Genomic DNA, 21,166 nt, shown 5'->3' with positions numbered 1-21,166 from the left:
GAGAAAAAAAAGTTCCTTGAGAAAAAAATCTATCCTATTAAACCTACTGTCAATAATATCAAAGGTTTATTCATAAAAAAAAATCCAGAAAAAATTGTACATGTACTTGATATATATTTATTGGCCAAAAGCATCTTTAGAAATTAAATCGCCTGGTTTGACAGTCTCTAGTCTCTCCTATATCAATTATCCCAAAGGTTGATACTACATAAGCAACATAAACTACTAAATACATGTACACAACGTGTTTTAATGTTTTGATTTGGTAATCAAAATTTTACAGCTTCGATTACTTTGCACCGAAGTCAGAAGGAACTGCATCATGATATCCACAATAGAAGTCATTTACAGGGGAGTTTCAAAAAACAAAAAATAGGAATCAGCATGGATTGATCAAAGTTTTCTATTTTTGTGATGAAGATGACGTTTTCCTTCAGAATGTTGTCTTTCCTTGAGAACAAGTTAAATTCAAACTGTGCGTTTCAAATATTATTTGCAAATCAAGGGCTGCAATATGTGATTGACCCTTTAATCCAGCATAGAAGTCCCGCTAAGTGTTTTGATAACTGAACTGATTTATTTCGGCCATCGCTCATCTTAACAGCAAGGACTTTAAATTAAATACGAGGCTAACAATCTCACAAACTTCAGAAAACAACGAAACACACTGGTAATACGATAATTGCGTTTCACACTGGACAAATGGCAAAAGGAATGCGTGTTTCTCTTATCTGTTGCTCTTTCTCGCTACTAAATACCTTTAACTTGGCACTAAAAATGATTGAATCTTGATACTGGGGCTCTGGGCTACAGAGCAAGGCTTTCCGGGCTCCGGACTCCGTACATGAACAAGATCAAGGCTCCAAGCGATAAAATGATGTGGCGCCGAACTCCACAGCCAAAACGTGCTCCAGAGACTCAGGAACCTCCCCCCCCCCCCCCCCCCACTCCCCCCTTTGGGACCCTGAAGGCTGGTAAGGATCATTCGGATTGACTTGAATTTGTCGACTGAGGGAGAACAGTTCTTCCGGGACACACAACAACATTAAAGCAGCTGAACAATACGACACCTATTCAGTATATTCAAGGGTTGTTGGCCCCGGTTGGTTTGGTCTTATCGTTAAGGTTTACTTCTTGGCGTGGAAATCCCCGTTCAGAACTCCAAACATGACCGCAGCGCTTGGACACTTAACTTCTAGCGGTTTGCCGTTTGAGGTTTCCGCTGGAAACTGTAGTGCTAAATATCACCTATTTTATTATTTTAACTGGGCCTGGTTTTTCGGTGCTGAAATGAGATCAATTTTTTAGGCTTAGAATTATCAGTTCCTTTTTTGGAAAAAACATTTCATCTTAGTTACCGTATGATCGAAGAACCTCGACTAGTTACTATGACAACGTTATATTCACAAGACGCGTGCCGGAGTAACTGCTTTGCATGTGCGACAAAGAATCAGCCAAGAGGCAATGTATGTAGGTTAATGAAATTGTGTTCTAAGTGCATACCAGTCTAGAGCACCCGAGGGGCTTAATAAAAGATCGTCTCTGCTTGTTTTTCTGTCCGAACCGAACGCAACAACACAACCATAAGAGCAAGTACGAGAAAAGGAAAGATATCCTTTCCTGCGTTTCTGCTTGTCAGTTTCCCTTTCCACCCTTCCAAGTGCTGGGTTTCATTTCAATTTTCTGAGGTTACGCGTGCGCTCATGCTTCACTTATGCTCTCGCATACATATAAGGTCAATTAGGAAAGATATCCTAGATTATGAACGTGCCAACAAAATAGACTGAGCAAACACTGAATGGATCATGAGAAAAACAGAGAAAGATCAAACAGACGCCTGCGCGACGTGAATATATGACCTTTTACTCTCGCACGATCAGCTATTCCATGGTGATGTGACAAATTGATCTAGGTGAACAAAAATTAATACAAAGAGGAGCCTTGCTCTGGTTGTGATCAGTGTGAATGGACGAGAATTTAGGGAACGTTTTGGCGTCTGCCAAATTGGACTTCGTGGACTTGATGATGGATGATCCGACATAAAATATAATGCTAGGCCTCTTTTCAATGCAGCTCTTCCTTGCACTTGTTACAGTTTACCCTTTTAATGTATTACTCAATCTGCACAGAAATTCCAGTTTCTTTTTCATTGTCTGACTTTACTGACAGAATTTAGTTTTCTTCCGTAAGGTTTTCACAGTGTTTCAGGTAAAGATCGAGTATTATAACACTCATAGCCAAACTCTTAAATTCCTCATGAGAACGCAAAAGACAACCGATGAATAAATCATTGTCATCGGTGCTAAAAGTGAGACCATTATTGCATACCTTTGAGAAAACATTATCTAGGCGTAGACGTGTTACAATTACATCATCGTTACGTAATGACCTTACGAAACTGTCCTCCTATACAAAGTTTCGTTATTTCCGAACGTCTGCAGCGATCGCTAGATAAACGAAACACAAATTTGGCACGTAGAAAGTTTTCCCCACGTCACAACTATCAGTCTGACCTTTTCTAAGGGCTCGTTTCCCCTCGATACTTACACCCACGCTGCTAGAATAACTTACTGTCAGCAACGTGGAACTGGTTCAACATGGTTCGCAATTCGGTAAAATCGCTCAGCTTTTGCTGCAAACCTTTTCCCTCCTTATGACTCGTTGATCGCCCCTGTGCGTGTAATCTGCGAGGCAAACGTTCATTGCCATTTTGCAGGTCTAACTAACCGAGACATCCCTGTAAACGAAAAGCCCAGTCGACGCAGATCCGATTTCGCGGGGTACCGTGTAAACTTAATCTTTTCATCAGTGTTAACTTGATAATACCTTGGACTTAGATCAATTGTTTCCGGCTGGAAACGTTTAGCACGCTTCCTGCCGTCAGCCGTCTCTGTCCTTTATATTTTGAGACACCCACAAGCTTGAGAAGTCTAAGTCCTAGTCCGAAATGGAAAGCATCTACACAAGTCTCTTGATCTCCCGTTGTCTCTATATCGCTGCCATTCTCTTGGCATTTGATGCCGGGATTTGCAAAAGCAGTGATGACGGTCTCGTTGCAATGGATCAGATAGAACGAGTCAACAGAAACTCTGGTGGGTTTGTCATTTGTAATTACTTTCTTTGTTGCTTTGTATTGCTGAGACTTTAGATCTTTTTACAGAGACTCTGTATACGGGCAGAAAATTCTGTCGCAAATCATGAAACGTTTTCGGATACATTCCCAAGAGGTCCAGGGCAAGAGGTTGCATAATTACGCAAAGATTATTTTCGTAACTGCCAGTTTACTCCTGTAGGTTATCAAATGTCCAAGGACGAAACGCTTTGCTCGCAAGTTGGACACCAAACCAATTAATCAAATAACCTTTGCTTACTCAATAAGCTAAGACTGAGTCGTGTCGAAGCCAGAGGGTGAGGGGATAAGTAGTGTAACCACTAAGGGACGGTGCTGCGTCGTGTTGATCATCACTAGGATGTACAGACTATGTACTTGAAACACTTGGAATATTACGCGTGAGCACAGACAGACTTCTCGAGAATTTTAAGCAGCGAAGCTGGGCATAACACGCATTCATCCCAGTAGCCATGCTTACAGACCTAAAGAGACTAAACCAAGTTACTCAACGTTCCAGTACATAGGCAGATATTCTCATGAACGGACGGGGCATAACATCGCGATAATATGATAAAAGTCGACTAGATCACTTTTGGTCAAATTAGATACGACACTTTCCCGTCAAATCTTGATAGAGCGGAGGGACAGGAAACATTTTGAAAATAACAAGGATTAATTAATTCCTGACCTGCTTGCTCTCGTAACTACCCAATTCCCAAAAAACACTTCATCAAAAATTGAGTCGAATCATAAATGTTTAGAAGACGTGTTTTCGATTTCTTAGATAAGCGATTGTTAATTGTTCTTTAACTGACAATCAAAGAAGAGATCAGATCCGTGTTTCAGCACGGGCGGATATCTGAAGGATCATCCGCTGTGCTGAACGGCTTTCCATCAAAATCGTTTAATGGTTCAATTTTTGCAATATTTGACCCATAAAGGTCTACATTACCCTTAAAAGGTAAGATTTAAAGGAGCCCAGTCACGACATTTTGAGTTATTTTTGCCACGTACAAAATAGTAGTCGGGGGGGGGGGCACTGCCATATATGGGCTATATAGGTATGTGCCGCTGTGAAGGGTATGGTTTTCAAGCAGTTTACTCTAGGATAGGGCATATAAATCAGAGCGTTTGGGTCTAGAATAGGGTATCATTTTTCACAAAATTGACTAGTTGGTTGAAGATTTTATCTAGACTAAGGAAACCAGGAATTGCCACTCAAAAATATAAAAAAATCAAATAAGCAAGTTTAAATTTACGCAAATCAGCATCAACAGTGTCGATAGATGGGGGGATTTGGGTAGTGTACTCTAGTCTAGGGTAGCAAAATTCAGCTGAACTAGCTCTGGTATAGGCTAAGGGTTCCAGGGTCCAAGCGGCACATCCCCCCCCCCCAGAAATTCCCAAAGCACCTCCCCCGGGATAGTAGTCAACTAAGACAGCAAAAACAACAAAGAGATAATAATAAACCGTAAAGGAACAAGGATGGCTAAGGATGGAAAAGATTGACACGGATTACAAACGGCGAACGTGAAAAATTCATGCTAAACTTTTCAAGATACACAAACCATGATGTAGCGTATTTAAGTACGTGATCCGCATCAAGAGTACTCTAGCCGCTCACAATCAGCATCATAGTCGTTAGGATACTTGTTCCTCTCCTCTCATTGTTGATGGAAACAATTCGTGTCGACAGAAAGCGTTTTCACTCTTCACTGCAGGAGAAGTGGATTCACGTTCCTTCATGCATTCTGTGCTAGAGTCAAATTTCCGGCAGCTTTTGCTAGCTACACGCGTGCAGAATTTTCAGCCTCGACAACTTTTCTCTATACAAGATTTAAAAAAAGAAAACCTCTGGAGGGGAAAACTCCTCAAATAACAAAACTTCGTCCAGTGTAGGGCTCCACAAGGAAACCTTGTCCGGAGATTGATTGACGTTTTGAAACCTTTCATCTGCACAAAGAACATTGCGTCTTCAAAAAAAAAACCTTTCAACAAGAGCTGAACAAAACAAAAACTTATTAGATCGTCCTATTTACGCATAGCTTATTACAAACATAATTAACAATTTTTAACTTTGACAATCTTATTACATCAACTTAAACTGCTTATAGTTAATTACAAGCAAAATGACCAATTTAGCTTCAACAATCTTATTAATGCGACTTTTTTGTTGACGAGGATAAAGAAGAACATAAGTTTGCCGGAGAGAACATTCGTATCTTTTATAAACCAATCCTTTTTTTTTTTACAAACTGAAAGTGGTTGTTCATTTATTTCTAAAACAATGATCTTCTTTCGTATCTAATTAGTAATCATTACTGTTCTGTTGACGAGCATAATATGAAAGAAAACTTGAGACGGAAAACGTGTGTTTTGCATTTCGAAATTTGATAAATGTTGTTGATAAATGTTCCACGGATAACTAATCTGCTCGCCAGCACGCTGGCCTCATGGTTAGTGCGCTCTTCTCCGGATCGAGCGGCCCGGGTTTGTGCCCTGGCCAGGGACTGTTGGGGGTGACCCCCCGATGGACTAGCATCCCATCCAGGGGGGAGTAGAAATACTCCTAGTCGCTTCATGCTACAGAAACCGGGATAAGCTGCGGCCTGATGGGCCACTTGGCTCGCATGCAGACTCCCGTGCATTCTTCCACCCTGGTTTGGTTGTGTCCAAATAGCAGGACACTAGCCTTGGAAAGCTTGTTGAAATGTAATTAGTTTATTTTGACTTAGAATGTTTACAGAACATTCCAGTCCAATTCAAGGGCATTCGACTCTAATTATGTACATCAAACTGTATAAAAATCCGCGTTTTATAAGTTTCCCCTAAAAAATCCAAATTCATGATTTGTTTTGTGAATCTCTCTCCTCAGATTCATCTGCTGAAGACGTCGCCATTTTCGAAAATGATATTCGTCTTCCACCTTTGGAGTCTGATGCGGCCAGCGGTGAATTCTCCAATGCCCTGCGCATGACGACCAGACTGTGGCCTGGAGGCGTTGTACCATACGTTCTGCATGCTAGCATAAGTATGTATGGCGATACATCTCTAAACCACTGAAATCATTTTATTTTATTATTTTATCATTATTATTATCATTATTATTATTATTATTATTTTATCTTTCGCTGGCTAACATTGTAAGGGCCAATTTCCAATTCCCTCGGTTTCAATAGGCAAGATTCACTCTCGTTCACTGACTTTAATTCGACTAACACTCCAATAAGACACTCCTGTTTGCTTGTACATAATTCCATCAATCGTCCGCGTCTTTATCCGTCTTATCCGTCGTTACTTCGAGTGAATCGCATACACAACTACAACGTTTGCCGACGTTCGCCGTTACATGCACACTCGAAAAAATCACGTGACTTAAACGCGGGGACTAAACGGCGGGAAAAACACATGAACAATACAGGGAACCCAGCAACAAACATGACTTGACTTACACGACTTGACTTAAACCTTTATGTCTCTACAAAACCTGAATGAAAAGCCGAGCTGCCTTTTGCCTCTGTGCCAAAACAAGTCTTCGTGCGAAACCATTGATATGAAAACGAGTTCCGCCTACAGATTCATTTTCATGCAAAGTAAAGTCATTTTCACAAGAATGGTTCTCGTTTCGAAACGGAGGCAGTAGGAAACTCGGAAATAGTCTATTACAGAGCCAATACGCCATTTCCGCTCGTCTTGGCGCCTATATGGGGATTCTCTCCTACCCTTCAGGCTTGTTTTTAAATTTACACTGGGTTGAGGGGGGAGATTAGTTGATTAACTATAGACTTCTTTCTGATAGCAGTCAGTCTGATATCAGTCTGATAGCAGTCAACACCAACTCCACGCTCAAGATAGCTCGAGTTTTCTGCATAAGTTGACAGTACTTTGCTAATGAGTGTCGTCGTAAAACCAACGCTAAACGTAGACGTGGAAACATTACCAGCAGTCTCCTTCGCAGCAGTTATTAAGGTCATCACGCAACGCTTCTCGTTGCGTGACGTCTCAGATAACGGCTGCAAAGAAGACTTCACTACCACACGCCGATTGGTTTTGGTTTCTCCTGATCTTTTTGTTACTAATTTCGATTTTCAGACAAGCAAACGTCTACTTTTTCCATTCTGAGAAGAATAGTACGCATCTACGCGCCGACTACAATTTACGTGCAGCCCGCAATTCGCGTGCAGTCCCAGTTCATCCATCGTGTTCATATATGAATTATTTCATATAAACTTCACATCAGACATGTTTTATAAGAACTTTTTTCTATTTTATCAGCTGACTAGAGAAAACTTGTGAAATTGAGGGCATCGCATGTGGTTCAAGGACCATTGTTTTCTCTGCCTAATAACACTGATAATGTTTAAACTTTCTATTCTACAGTAAACCGCTCGGGACACATGGAGGCACTGCGCAAGGCGATGGAAATCTGGGAAAACAACACCTGCGTTAAGTTTGTAAAGCGGACAACAGAGTCTCGTTATGCGTACATCTACTATGGGTCTAGCGGGTGAGTAATACACCAAAATATGCCAAAATAGCATATTATTGACAGGAATTCTGGGGATCTGGGGGAGAGGCCCGCGCAGCCTGAACTTCTTTAGGGCTGAAAAGTTTGAGGGCCCACGGGACAATTTTCAATTGACTTCTTCTTCTTCTTCTTCTTCTTCTTCGTCGTCGTCGTCGTCTTCTTCTTCTTCTTCTTCTTTACATTACACTAAATTTATTATATTATTATTCCACGCTCGATGCCAGTTATCTTTCTCTAGATTTAATTGCAGCCCAGATAGGTTTTGCCGTTTTGTTTGTCTGACTCTTTACTTAAATGTATCCTTCATTCTGTTAACAGCTGTAACTCCAACATTGGAGCGCTGAGAAGCAGGCCATCTGCACTTTCTCTGGGTTACAACTGTGGCCTAGTTTCCATAGCAGCACACGAACTCGCTCATCTTCTGGGATTTGCACATGAACAAAACAGACCAGACAGAGATCAATACGTTGACATACAGTGGCAAAACATTGCTCCAGGTAACGCTGATTAGCTAGCCTGTTAGTCCCCAAAGTCTTTATTTCGCTGGCGTCATTTCCGTCATTCAACAGAGAGCTTAAGCAATGACGACGGCGACCCCGAGGGCAACGACTGGTAAAATGAGTTTATATTTTACCTTCGAATTTTGCAACTGTGCATCAGTGCGCCCATTGGTCTCAAAACTTGCTCAAGCTAAATGTGTAACGCCAGCGTTCAATTCCAAATGAAAATCCGAAAAATTAGCCGACGTCGTTCGCGTTCTCCAAACCAAGCAGGACTTAGTCATTTCACGTTGTTGTTGTGTAGAGGACGGCAAAGAAATGTACAAAGATTTATAACGCGCGTGCTCGGCTATTGTTCTGCTCATTAAACCTTTTGTTTGGTGGCGTTCTCGTTGCCGTTGCGGTCGTGGTTTGCTTAAGCTCTCTAATCACACGAGCTGCGTAAGGAACTAACCTCCGTTTTCTATTTACTTAACAGCTAATCATAAGATATTTGGCAAGAAAAGTCCTTGGGCCTTTCATAGTTTTGGTACACAGTACGACTACAAGTCTCTCATGCATTATGGCCGCTACCATTTCTCCAAAAATGGTAAACCAACCATTGTGTCACGTGACCCCAAAGTTAAGTGGTTTGGTAACCTTTCGCCAAGCGAGTTGGACATAAAAGAGGTCTGTACTTCACTCGGTTCAATTACTATTACTAACCATGCAAGAAATTAATAAAATCGGACGACCGTACATTGGGAGTCTGAAATGTTTAACTGTGAGCCGAGCGGTTTTCAACTGAGTGTCGTAAAAGCAAACCAAACACTCAGCCAATCTCAAACCATAGCAAAACCAAAACCAAGACCAGAGAAGTTGCTTGATTACGTTCGACACTCAATAACGAAGCGCGCGAAGTCTAAAAATGGAATGCAAATTAGTGGAACCCCGCGAGAGTCAGACAACATAAGCGTGTTCTGAGAGACTGAGAAATAGGAAGAAAATGAACGCTAAATTTTCGTTTTAAAAATTGCTTTAGGAACACTTGCTTACGCGCTTGAAAAAGCGTCAAATCTTCCACCATTCCGTTTTGTTTGTCTGAGTTTGTCTGAGTTATGACGTCACTCGCGCGCTTCGCTATTGAAAACTGCTCTAAGATTAAAAAACAGATGATACAAGCCAATTAATTAAATTGAATTAAATCAAATTAAAATTCATTTATAGAGCACCACACTCAACTAATAGCCCTTTGCACTTTACAATACTAATTTGAAAAAAGAGGATAAAACAACTTTTGATAAGCAACTTTTGATTTAGTTTTTGGTCAAATTGTACAAGAAAAGGAACCTCTCCGAGTACACCTGTCCAAAAAATAGCGCGTGCAAAATGGCACCCATTGTCCAATTGCACTGTCCAGTCACACCCACACAGCGTACACTGTTATATCTAGACTACAAACGAACCCGCTGACATAGCTAAATTATGTAGTCTTTAGTGCTAATGTATGAATTTGAATACGAATGTGGGTAGCCGTCATTTACCTCTTTTATTCTATCGGTGACTTTGTGTCTTTTAAAATAATTGGTTCTCTCACTTCAAACGCAAATTTAGAATTGAATGATGCCTTTCAAAGGTTTTTGACAGATGACAGGGACAGAGTTAAAAAGAAAAAATTTGTTTTCTTGTTTTTACTTTATTAAAAACCTCTTATTTTTGTTTCATTTTTGAATTTCTTTCCAGATGAATCTCCTGTATTCTTGCCCAGGTATGCAATTCCTCTTTAACTACCTAACTTGTTCAGAATCAATCTTTTAGTTTGCCTGGTTCTTGTTTAATTTCTGTAATCCACGAGTCAGAGGTTAGCTTTCTCATCCAGCTTCTCTTGGATGGTGTTTCTCACAAATTCTTACTGTAAGTTGTACATGCCTCTAATAGCTACTTGAGAGAACACTGCTCAGTTCTACATCTAGGCAATTGCTCCTTGGCAATTCTCCTTATCAAAATAACTAAAGAGATAATTGGGCGAACTTCCCTTTCTCAAAAGACTGCAAAAGAAGAAGAACAACAAAGGTTAGAATGGACCTTTTAAGCCTGCGGGGTTTGTTGTCCCACTTCAGACCGTGTGATAGTCATAAGCAATGTTAGATGGATAAGAGAACAATTCTGAAGAGAATATCACGTGGTCTGTAACGGGAAAACAGAGCACCCAAGCTAAAAAATGTCTACTAACCAAATTAGTATACCATTAATTATTATTAATTTTTTTGCAGAAATTCCAGTTTTTCCAGATCATTTTTCTCTCAGATCCGAAACGTCCACATCTCTCATCTGCGTTGCTATAGACCAGCCACGTGACACAGAGTGGAGTGTAAAATACTTATGCTATAAGCCCGCCTTGAAGAAGCTCACCATCACGTGGTCGCCCAACGGGACAATTGTTGGACAGCATTGTATAAATACGCGCATGCCTTATGAACGTGCTGCCGCAGTCTGGGAAAACAGCTTTCTCTGTGTGCCGCACGACAGTTTGTTGAAATTCAGCTGGTCAGTTTCTGGCCAGGTACCGGGGAAAGAATGTCTGGAAGTGAGAAGAACAACAAGAAACACAAGAGGATACTTCCTCTGCGGAACATCAAAGTTCAAAAAGATCGGTGAGTTGAATTCTATTCGATTCAGAGCTTATCTCTGTATCTCAAAAACAAGGCAAGAACGTAAGAAATCAGAGCTGGAGGAAAAAGCTCACCAAAGCTTACAAAGAAGAGAAAAATTAAATATGCAATAAATTCTTTAAATATATGAAATCTCATTTTATTTACTTCCAAGGAAAAACAGTTTAAGATCTAACCGTAGTTACCGTGGCTTAGAGCAGTTTCGATCGGTTATCGAGATTAATACGTGTTCACGTTTCATTTAAACTTACTGAGCTCACTACTTGGTCCAAAAAAGGTGCCTTACCTAATCATAGCAAACGTCCATTGTACCCTTTTTTAGCCAATCAGAGCACAAGTACATTGTATTCTTTTTAGCCAATCAGAGTACACGTGCATTGTACTCCAGTTTGGCAGTCATTGGCAATTTTTCTGTCATAGATGGTGGTTGGTCGAGGTGGTCCTCATGGCGTTCATGTTCCGAGAAGTGCGGAGGTGGATTTCGAATGCGTACGCGATCATGTGACTCGCCCAAACCCAAATATGGTGGCGCTCAATGCAGGGGAAACTACTACCAAACCATTTCATGTAACACAGAAAACTGTCCTGGTAATGGTGCTTTTTTTTTGTTGTTGTTTAAAGTGGGCTGTCCAAAAATTCTCCTCGGTCGTTAATTAGCCCTGAGTTTTATTATTAATTTAGCACAGTTGGAAGTTGGGAGTAGGGGTGACACAGTCGTGAGAGCTCGCAGCTCCCACCAATGTGGCACGGGTTAGATTCTGGCCCGGTGGCATATGTGTGTTGAAAGTTGTTGTTTCTCGCCCTGCTCCGAGGGTTTTTCTACGGGTACTCCGCGCTTCCTCCCTCCACAAAAACCAACATCTCCAAATTCCAATTCGACCAGGAGAGAGGACACACATAAAAACCAGCTAAGGCTGATGTGGCCTCGTATTAAATATTGTCGTATTAGTTTGAGAAACTGGTACGTCATGGCCTTTTTTGGTTGTCAATGGATAGATATTAATAGGGGACTTTAGATTTGAGTACGCGTACCAGATTGAGTACAAGAACGACTTTTCAATTCTAGTTTGCAGCCTTCACACTATCACAACACATACCCATCTTATCCCATGAGCTACCCTCTCTGCGTAAAACCAGCATGAAGAACTAGGGCTCTGGAAACGTCACTGGTTTGAAAATCGAAAATCGTACCCGTACTCAATCTCGTACACGTAGTTCAATCTAAAGCTCCCTATTCTTCTACAGCAACATGAGGTTAGACGTTCCGTCTATCCCCTTAATAGCCACTCTTATAAAAATTGCTCAATGATCTAACACAGGGGGCCGCACTAGATTGCGGTTAAAGTTCGCATTACATTACATAAAATATACCATTGCCCCAACATCATTTCAAGCAGGATTTCAAGTAACGTTTTCCAAGTCACGTATTTGCATGTGCGGTTGTTCAAAGCATCGAGCATTGTTTTCCTCTCTAACGTCACTTTTTGTTTTATTTCCCAGAATTTCCTTCATGGCCGCACGATTTCAGATTTCAGTTCATAAGTTTCACTCCCAAACGACAGAAATGCATCTTTATATACGAGAGGTATCAGTACAGCGCATGGGCCCGCGCGCGCCTCTGCTGGCCGAGTAACAAGAGAGACGTGGACATCCGTTGGTCTGACTGGGGAGATATATCTGGTATGAGATGCACACGGATCACGCAGCAAAGTGGGCGATATCAACCTAATGGCTGGCACGATAATTATTTGTGCGTACCAAAAGACTCACCATACGTGTAAGTAAATACTGTTGGAAGGGGGGGGGGGTGGGGTGGGGAGAGAGAAACCCGGTGTTAAAAGAGGAGATATCGCACTCCAGTCTAACTGCCACAACATTACTGTGGATGATAGTCTGGGGTGCAGAACTGGATAATGAGTTTCTTTACCGAGATTTAAAATCGGTCTTCGCACCACATGTTCATTTCCTCTCGCAAACCAGCCATCTACTAAGTAATACATTTGATAAAAATGGAAGAGGGTGGTTGAGATTGCTCTATGTCAAGCACAATTTCCTATTGGTGACCAGTATTAAATCATCTCATGAGATGAATATGTCTCAGTATTTAGAAACTATTAGAAATTAGCTCGTATGATCAGTTCCAGGGAAACTCAATAGAACTCCGCCTCGTAGACTCCCACCTGGTCGCAGCTATTTCAGATTTTCAAACACGTTCAGGTGAGTTTGCTGAGACTTGCTTCTCCTGTTTGCCTTACAGCTTTACATGGTCGACAAACGGGCGCATTAAAGGCTTGCAATGTTTACAATGGCAAAACGACGCTTTCAGCCGTCGTAAACTCTGGCAGAACAACTATCTGTGTGCTAACGAGTATCCCAAACCAACAGTGTGTAAGTTTAGCCTAGAGTATGGTTTTCTATGGAATGGCATTCTATGACTGTGTTCACACTTGGTGCCTGAGCACTGTGCCAGGGTACGATTCTCGCTGGACACTAATGTGAACACACCTTTTCTCCAAGTATTCACACCAGAATTCTGGCACAGTGCCCGTGACAGAGTACAAGGCCTCGACCTTGTACTCGGGCACTTGATGGTACTTCGGTACTTAGAGTACCAATGTCTGAACGTGATACTATTTCGTGCCGGTGCAAGGGCACCAGTACTAGGGCACCAAATATGAACACAGTCTATGAGTTTCGCAAACGTTGTCGAGCTCTTGAGTTTGTCAGAAAAAGGTGTTACTCATCAATCAGGAGCAAAACATAAACAATTGCGATTTAACCTACGAGCGTTTTATTCGCTCTTCCCACTGGTTTCAGGAGTTGTTTGAGTTGCAATCGTTTCATTGCATTATTTTGCCAGTTGCTTTGATTGAAAAAAAATGACTTTATTGCACCCAGATTCGCAATAAGCCACTCAGAAGCCGTGTCTACTCTCCTGATATTCTGTCATATCATGTCACTGACCTGATATGACTTCGAAATCATGACCACTTAGCCAAACTCGGGTACGCGGTAAAATACCTAATCGTCCCTTTGTGTGTTCTTCGGGAGCATATCAAGTTCGTTTGATCGAGCCATGGTATTTTGGCTCGACCTTTTCTCGTCAAAATACGAGCCATGCCTCAACCAAACTCACCTGATATGCCCCCGAAGCGTACTAAAAAGGTGCGACAAGGTATAAAAATTATTACAATTTCCCCACCTCCCTTCTTATTACCTTCTCTACCTACCTCTACTTACCTGCCTACTTACCTAAACGACTGGCTTCCTGGCTTATTGGTTTCTCGCTTACTAACTTATCGAAGTTTGAATCACACGTTTTGTTCTTTCAGCCCCTGTTACAGGCTGCTATCCAAAGTGGCGCTCTTTCTTTGTAAACCGAGTTCCACATTGTTACCTTGTTCTCCCCAATAAACGCTTAAAGTGGGAAGAAGCAGAGGAATTCTGTAATGATGAGAAGTCACACCTGGTCAGTATAAAGAGCAAAGAAGAGCAAAACTTCATCAGAAGCATCATTGGAAGCAACGCGGTATGGATTGGGTTCCAGAAGAAACGCGATTGGCAGTGGACAGACGGGTAAGATAACAAAACAACAGAACAAGTCCAACAAATGCCATGGAACAGATTTCAGAATGGAATTGAAGGGACAAAACCACTTTTTTTCGGGCACTTTAAAAGCCTTCAAATGTTAATTGACTGAGCAAGGTTAGGATCACAAGTTTAGTTACGTTCTGCTCATCACAATGGAAGTCCGCCCTGAGTCCTTTTTAACTCGTGATTACGTTAGCGCTTTAAGAGCTGTAGTGAGCGATCAGGTTATTTATGTTCTTGCATTCGAGAACCTAAACGTACACTCTCTCATAGACTGATCGCGTTACACTTATACAGCGGAACGGGCGCACCTTCTGATATTGCACGATGTTGCCTCAAACTACCTTAAATTGATCATCTTAAATTGATCATTGAGTTCACGTTTATCGGTTTTGAAATCCGTGACGTTAAATGCATGCAGAAGACCGGCACTTAGGATGGCCAGAAGTTGGAATATTTGCATTATTTATATTTTATAACGCAGCTTCAGCTGGTCAAGGTGCAAGAAATAAGAGAAGTTAACAAAAATATATTATTTTTATTTTCTTTTGCAAAAAATTGCATTAATTCTAATAAGTCATTATTTGATTGGGGAATTGTAAGCGAGACTCGCTGAGCGAGTAAAGCATACAAAGGAACGTTAAGACGTCAACTGACCTAAACCAACGTTCTTTTGAAAAGTAGATTTTTTTATCTAGAGATCTTCAAAAACGTCTGGTTCAATATCTACAAGATTCAGGAGATTAGATACTAGATTGAAAGATATTTTACCCTTAGAAACTGGGAAGACCTTTCCGCATAAAAAGCAAAGAAAAACTATGGTTAGATATTTCTGTGATGATCGCATATTGATGACTTCACAAGTCAGAGGGTTTTATAAGTGTCATGCTTATTTCTCTTAATGTGTTGAGTTATCTGTGGTAATTTACTTGGTCATATAACTGATTACAAAATACTGACCTGTCTTGTAATCTTGATCAGGAGCAGCGTTGAATATCTCAATTGGTCCAGTGGTGAACCCAACAATGGCGGCGAAGGAAGCCCTGAAAAATGCGCCATGAACAGTGCAAGAAGCGGACAGTGGAATGACTTCCCTTGTGATACAAAATTCAGTTTTATCTGCAAAATGAGAGGAGGTTAGTTGAAACAACTTATCCCTGACCTGGTTTATGAACCATTTTGTCTTACGATGGCTCTTGGAGAGTGGGACACTCATCAGTTTATACGTCCACCTAAATATCAATTTTTCCTATATTAAATCCCTTAGTGCCAATTTATACATGTTTATGAATAGGTGTCCCTTCTAGCTAGAGCTCTGCCATTAAAGAATTATATTTACTACTTGTTTATTTATATTTTTGTTATTTACTTGGTGTTGTATATTAAATTCCACTGTGGAGAGTAACCCTTCATCCCCCACCTTCCCCTCCCCTACATGTACAGCCTCGAACGACCTTCGTCTACACGACATTGCAGGTTTAATGATGGTTTCAACTTTAAGACTTCTGGGGATGAAACCTTACCCTGGTGTGTGATCATTCAAAAGCTAACAAGCAGTACTTGAACATGTCCCTCTTTGGTATTTCCATGGCAACTTGCATTACTCACACAGCTTCTTTTTTTGTGTCTTACTTTGCAGGTTCATAACTCATTCAAGAAAGTTTAAGGGGATGGCAATAAGCCCATTGAATGTCTATAATTTACTTTATTATTCCACTATTGCGCTATGTTGCTATATTAGGACAAAATATGAGCTAGAGTCTTGCGAACTTGCCTTATAAGACTAGCCTGCGAACAGGCTCCCGGCGAGGTCGGAAAAAAATTTCGGCGAGCGCGAAACAGAAGAATTCGGAGAGCAAAGCGATCGGGGCGGGGACTATATAAGGCCGGTAGGATTTCAGTCAGGCCCCGGCCACACTACGCTGGAGAAATTTGATAACGGCGTTTTCACTCTGGAAACGAATCAAATGTTTTCCGTCCACACTACACCAGAGAAATTTGAAAACGCAATAATCACCGGTCATTTTGGATTTGTGCTTGAGGAAAACTCGTGCAAGGAAATCACATGATTATCGTGATGCCCTCATTTTCGAAAAGCTCCGTTTTCAAAATGTTTTCCGTCCGCACTAACGCACAGCCGGCCTTTTCAAATTCGTCCCTTCGCCGAAGGGCCTTCGATGTCGGAAAAATACCACGCAACTCGCAAGATGTCCGCGCGTATCATATGTTAAACCATGAAATTAAGTGTATTTATATGTGCGCTGTAATATCAATGAGGCAATAAACCTTTAAACCTCTCTGACCGGCATGCCAGTTGGGCTTATGAACTGCCTAGTCGACTCCTAGAATCAGAACATATATATTTTTTCGAGTTATCAGTTTGAGCATGTCACCACTCCGGTAATACAGAATCGCAACAGGAATCTGTTAGATAGGAAAATATAAGGATATGTACGGAAATTTATCGCTAGTAATGTCCGACAATTAAAATCCAGCCGCAAGGAACAAAGGCTGGTCAGTAAGATATCGACCAAGGATAGAAATTTCCTAATACATTTACACGGCTAAAATATAAAAATAAACGATTGGAAAAACATGTTCTGAACTCGCTCTATTTATTCACGCGTAAATGATGTCTCTACGCCACGGCGTAATAAGTCTCGTCCATTCCGAATCGAAACTCGGGTCGGATTAACTCCAATCGCTGATTTCAAAAAGATTGGCCGCGACTGTTTGATCCATGTATAAACAATAATTACCATTCTTATTTCAATCAGCGGTCCGAGTTGATCCTGTAAGAGTTTTGTCCCTGCCCAATAATGATCGGCAACTTGCTAAATTTGCGGATAGGTGTCTTTCAATAAATTAAGTTCAAACAAACCACGTAAACCCTCTCTCTTCTCGCGACCCTTGTGAAGTACTTTTTGGACTGGCGAGGAAGCTAGAAGAGGAGCTCGGTCGTGGTCGTAAGTCGTTTCCGTAGACGAACTACATTTCGGAAATAAGAAGATTGGTATGAAGACATAATTGATCATCGCAGTTATACACAACTTAAGCAGTTGTGAAATTAAAGCCCGGAAGCCCCAAAGCCTCGGCTCAAGTTGGGAATTAAAGCCCGAAAGCTTGCTTCAGTTGTGTACAACTGGGATGATCAATCATGTCTTCATATCGTTCTCCGCAGTTCAAATATATGATGTTTCATATATTCACTTGCATTCTTTATCATCTACGGGTATATTACAAACTCACAACGTGACAAGCTCTCAGTTGACTTGATGGCTCAGTTGGTAGGTATCGCAGAGGACCGCAGAGGTCATGGATTCTAATCCCGTTCAGGCCTGAATTTTTTTGGGCTTTAATTTCACAACTGCTTAAGTTGTGTGTATAACTGCGATGATCAATCATGTCTTCATCTCCGCAGTTTAAGTATAAGATCTTTCATATATTCCCTTGCATAAGGATTGGTAGTCATGCTGTTAAACAATACAATTGACGTTCAATTGACGTTCTCAGCAAAAAAACACGTACTGGTTTGAAAAATATGGAAATAGGTTCTTAGATGGGTGATTTTTAATTTTCCAAATACGTTCGGCATCTTTAAGTCCTTTTGTTCATTTCACGGGTTTTTGGCTTCGCATCGGAAAACGTAAATAGTGTCTTTGTGTTCAACCAATGAGTTGATTTCCCAAGTGTCCTTGTACGTGATCGATTTAATTAGTTATGACAAATAGTTTTTTAGTATCTTGCTCTAGGAACTTGAAGTGCTGTTAGCGATAGTGTTTTTCGAAAGTAAAGCTATGCTTTTCCCGAAGCGAAGCCAAAGCGAACTTGTTCCTTGGGAATAACTCTTGTTATTGAAAAGTAATAATTATCTTGTAACCCGGGGGGGGGGGGGGGACTCCCATATAATATGGACGGGGATGCTCGTCGGAAATTTTGAATTTAACCCCTAAAAGAGACCAATCTGGGCGTGGCCGAAGCTTATACAGACCCCTAAAAGAGACCAGTTTATAATACAGACAAATAAAAAGTACAATGACTTTTAATGATGGCAAAGACCTTATCATCGAATACTTTTGCCTACAAGTAGTTTATTGTTTATATGAACCGAGTAAATATAAAGAATCAAAATTCTTTCTTTTTTGTTATTTCTTCGCGTGCAACCCTAAACGAGACCTTGACGGCTAAAAATAATAAAATTTTGCCCAGAACACCCTAAGCGAGACCAAAATCCGAAATTTACACCCCTAAGCGAGACGACGAGCATCCCCGTCCATTTCATATCGGAGTTCCCCCCCCGGGTCTTGTAATTCAAAGTTGAATAAGGTTATTGTATACAAGGTGTTAGTTGTAAAGGCAATTGTTCTTTAATGCCTTGTTTGTACCGGGACCATCGACCAGAAATATCGTAAACAACTTAGTATTAAAATATGGAGTAGGCGGAACAAGCTAGAGCAGCAAAGGAACGCCCTTTCTTCTTCAAAATCTCGTACAAGTTGTTGTTTGAACATTGCGTGCGCAATAACTTTTAGTTTGACTTTTCTGGTACAATCTTGTTACTTTAGTTTATGTTATTCTGTAAAAATATTCCTTGTAATTTTTATATTGCTTGCGTTGTTTTATCGGGGCCAGATAGCTAAAGTATGTAAGTGAAAATTTAGGAAAAAGGGACGATTTTGACAATGTTTGCGTAATCACAGAGATGAACCTTCCCGATGTAACACCTTCGTGTAAAGCGTACTGCGCAAGTCATTGCGTAAGAATTGATTACGAATCTTGACATTTTCTGACATTTTGATGGATGATTGACAGTTCGTATCTGGTCCCCATAAAAGAACTCGAGTAGAATTTCCAAGCCAGAACCAGTTGAACGCCGAACCCATTGAGTGTGCTGAGAAGACAAATAAAGAAGTTATAACCAACGATCCATTGTAGTAGTGAGAGCCGAGCTGACCCCCATCAAAGTTCTCAAAGTTCTCCTATTACAATGCTCCCGAGATTTCCGAAAACTGCCCATAATTGGTTGAAAACATAAAGAAGGAATCAAAGTAAACCAAAGGGGGAGTGATGGTTTGGTAAAAGCTTTATTGAAATACTCTTACAACAACAACAACAACAGTAAGAACAATACCAAGAGAATAGAAATTAGGGAAATTGTCTGAAGAAAAACTATCATTACTTTAAGGGAGCTTTGAAACAACTAGCACGTTTAAACACGCCAAGCTACGGTTTGGATTGAAACAATGAAAAATCCTAATAAGAAAGTCTCTCGAGCCGCAACACGTTTAGTATCCATGACCTTCAATTTCTCCTTCAACTGGGAGGTTTCTTTTACTCCACAAATCCCATGATTTAGTATTGTCATCGTGGCGACGTTTTCAGCGGAGAATTCAAGACAAAACGTGACTAATTAACTCGTTTGTTAGATTTCGCTTTACTTGCAAAAGTTATTGTGAAAAGGTCGAAATGAAGTTCTAGAGTCACAATAGGTAAAGACAAGAGACACTAATTGCTTGCTAAGAATTCAAATTGATACGGCGTGTGTTCTGGAATATTCTTGAGCTTTACGAAAGAGTAACAGTTGTGGCCTCTTCCAGACGTTCATTTAGTTGGGGCGCAGCGCGAAAAACCGGGAACGTAACGTAAAATAGAGAGGAACTTGGCTGGAAGAGGCTAAGAGTTGTATGGACACAAGATTTCAGACGTTTAGTTATTTGGTTGCTGCGAAGACCTTGGTACGGTAACAGAATTGTGACATCGTTTTTGGGAACAGAACTAGGAACAGGGTTAACATCGTTAAAGTCGAAAGCGACAACACTTTGAGGGTGACCATGCTGCAGCAGCTGAGCTTTCGCAACAATATTATGGTAATAACAAGAGGCGAAATGGTCATGGTCTCTTTGTCCTTGTAATGAGCGAATTCGGAAGCAATGACAGGTGACCGTGCGGATTAGATTGATTTTAGCTGATTTTGCACATGTGAAGTGTGAATATCCCATTAAGTGTAGTGGCCCGTGAATGTCTTCTTCTGTCTCTTCCGGTAAACGGATGAAAATGTTGTCGGGGTAGCCTATGACAAGGATGTCGAAGACGAAACGAAACCTTACTGTCTTGTTCAAATTGAACGATGAATTTGGTGCTATCCTGTTTACTCTTTATATAATCAGATGCAAAACTCATTAGCAGTGCCTATCAAACAATCTGAATGCCTATCAAACAATGTGAATGAGTCATCAACATATCTCTACCAAAGCGAAGACAGGGTCGAGAGGTGAACCCATGGCTACACCATCAAAGTGGTCGTAGCATTTTTAAAATAACAATAATAATTGGCAAGTTTTTGAAACTGGGCGGGTTCGCACTTACGTTACCGTGATTGACAGATTTATTGCTCATGGAAGCAAAATTCGCTCGTGTTCATTACAGTGAAATTGCTCTGTGTAACAATTCCCTTAGAAAAGTCATTATTCACTGTGGATTGATTGCTTCGAAAACTCCACCCTTATGCAATGTTTCTCGTTTTCTCGGTGAACAACAACAGGGTGTCTTAAAACATACCGAAAAAAATCCACGCCTTCCTCTTAATCGCTTGCCTCGATCTTTTGTACCTGCCAAAACTCTCAAATAACAGTGCCGTGCGAGGAAAAAAAAATGTATATCACATAACCTTTCACGCACACAAAAATGCGTGGTTGCTCATGGTTACTTGCTTTGAATTTCGGTCGCCTATGTTTAATTACGCTCTCATTCAGAGGACGACAAGCAATTGGTTGAGATTTCCACA

At 40.9% G+C, this 21,166-nt stretch overlaps 1 protein-coding gene across 1 annotated transcript; it reads left to right on the top strand.

The window, feature by feature from the left end:
- Positions 1 to 2,648: 2,648 nt before the first annotated feature.
- LOC110047468 (uncharacterized) lies at positions 2,649 to 19,293 on the top strand. Its single transcript, XM_089277634.1, has 13 exons — positions 2,649 to 3,092; positions 5,988 to 6,143; positions 7,493 to 7,619; positions 7,959 to 8,137; positions 8,619 to 8,809; positions 9,863 to 9,887; positions 10,393 to 10,773; positions 11,212 to 11,379; positions 12,292 to 12,568; positions 13,049 to 13,179; positions 14,124 to 14,367; positions 15,364 to 15,518; positions 16,022 to 19,293. The coding sequence occupies exons 1-13, from the start codon at positions 2,948 to 2,950 to the stop codon at positions 16,027 to 16,029; spliced, it is 2,187 nt and encodes a 728-aa protein (XP_089133760.1). The 5' UTR covers positions 2,649 to 2,947; the 3' UTR covers positions 16,030 to 19,293.
- Positions 19,294 to 21,166: the final 1,873 nt, after the last annotated feature.

Source organism: Orbicella faveolata, unplaced genomic scaffold, assembly GCF_042242905.1.
Source record: "Orbicella faveolata isolate gen_17 unplaced genomic scaffold, um_ofav_v1 contig_46, whole genome shotgun sequence".
Lineage (NCBI taxonomy): Eukaryota > Metazoa > Cnidaria > Anthozoa > Scleractinia > Merulinidae > Orbicella > Orbicella faveolata.
This window is presented reverse-complemented; position numbering and strand designations above follow the sequence as displayed.

Coding starts and splice junctions, on each gene's coding strand:
- LOC110047468 (XM_089277634.1), top strand. CDS start 2,948: ATGGAAAGCATCTACACAAGTCTCTTGATCTCCCGTTGTCTCTATATC. Junction 13,180..14,123: donor GTATCCCAAACCAACAGTGT/GTAAGTTTAGCC, acceptor TTGTTCTTTCAG/CCCCTGTTACAGGCTGCTAT. Junction 14,368..15,363: donor GATTGGCAGTGGACAGACGG/GTAAGATAACAA, acceptor AATCTTGATCAG/GAGCAGCGTTGAATATCTCA.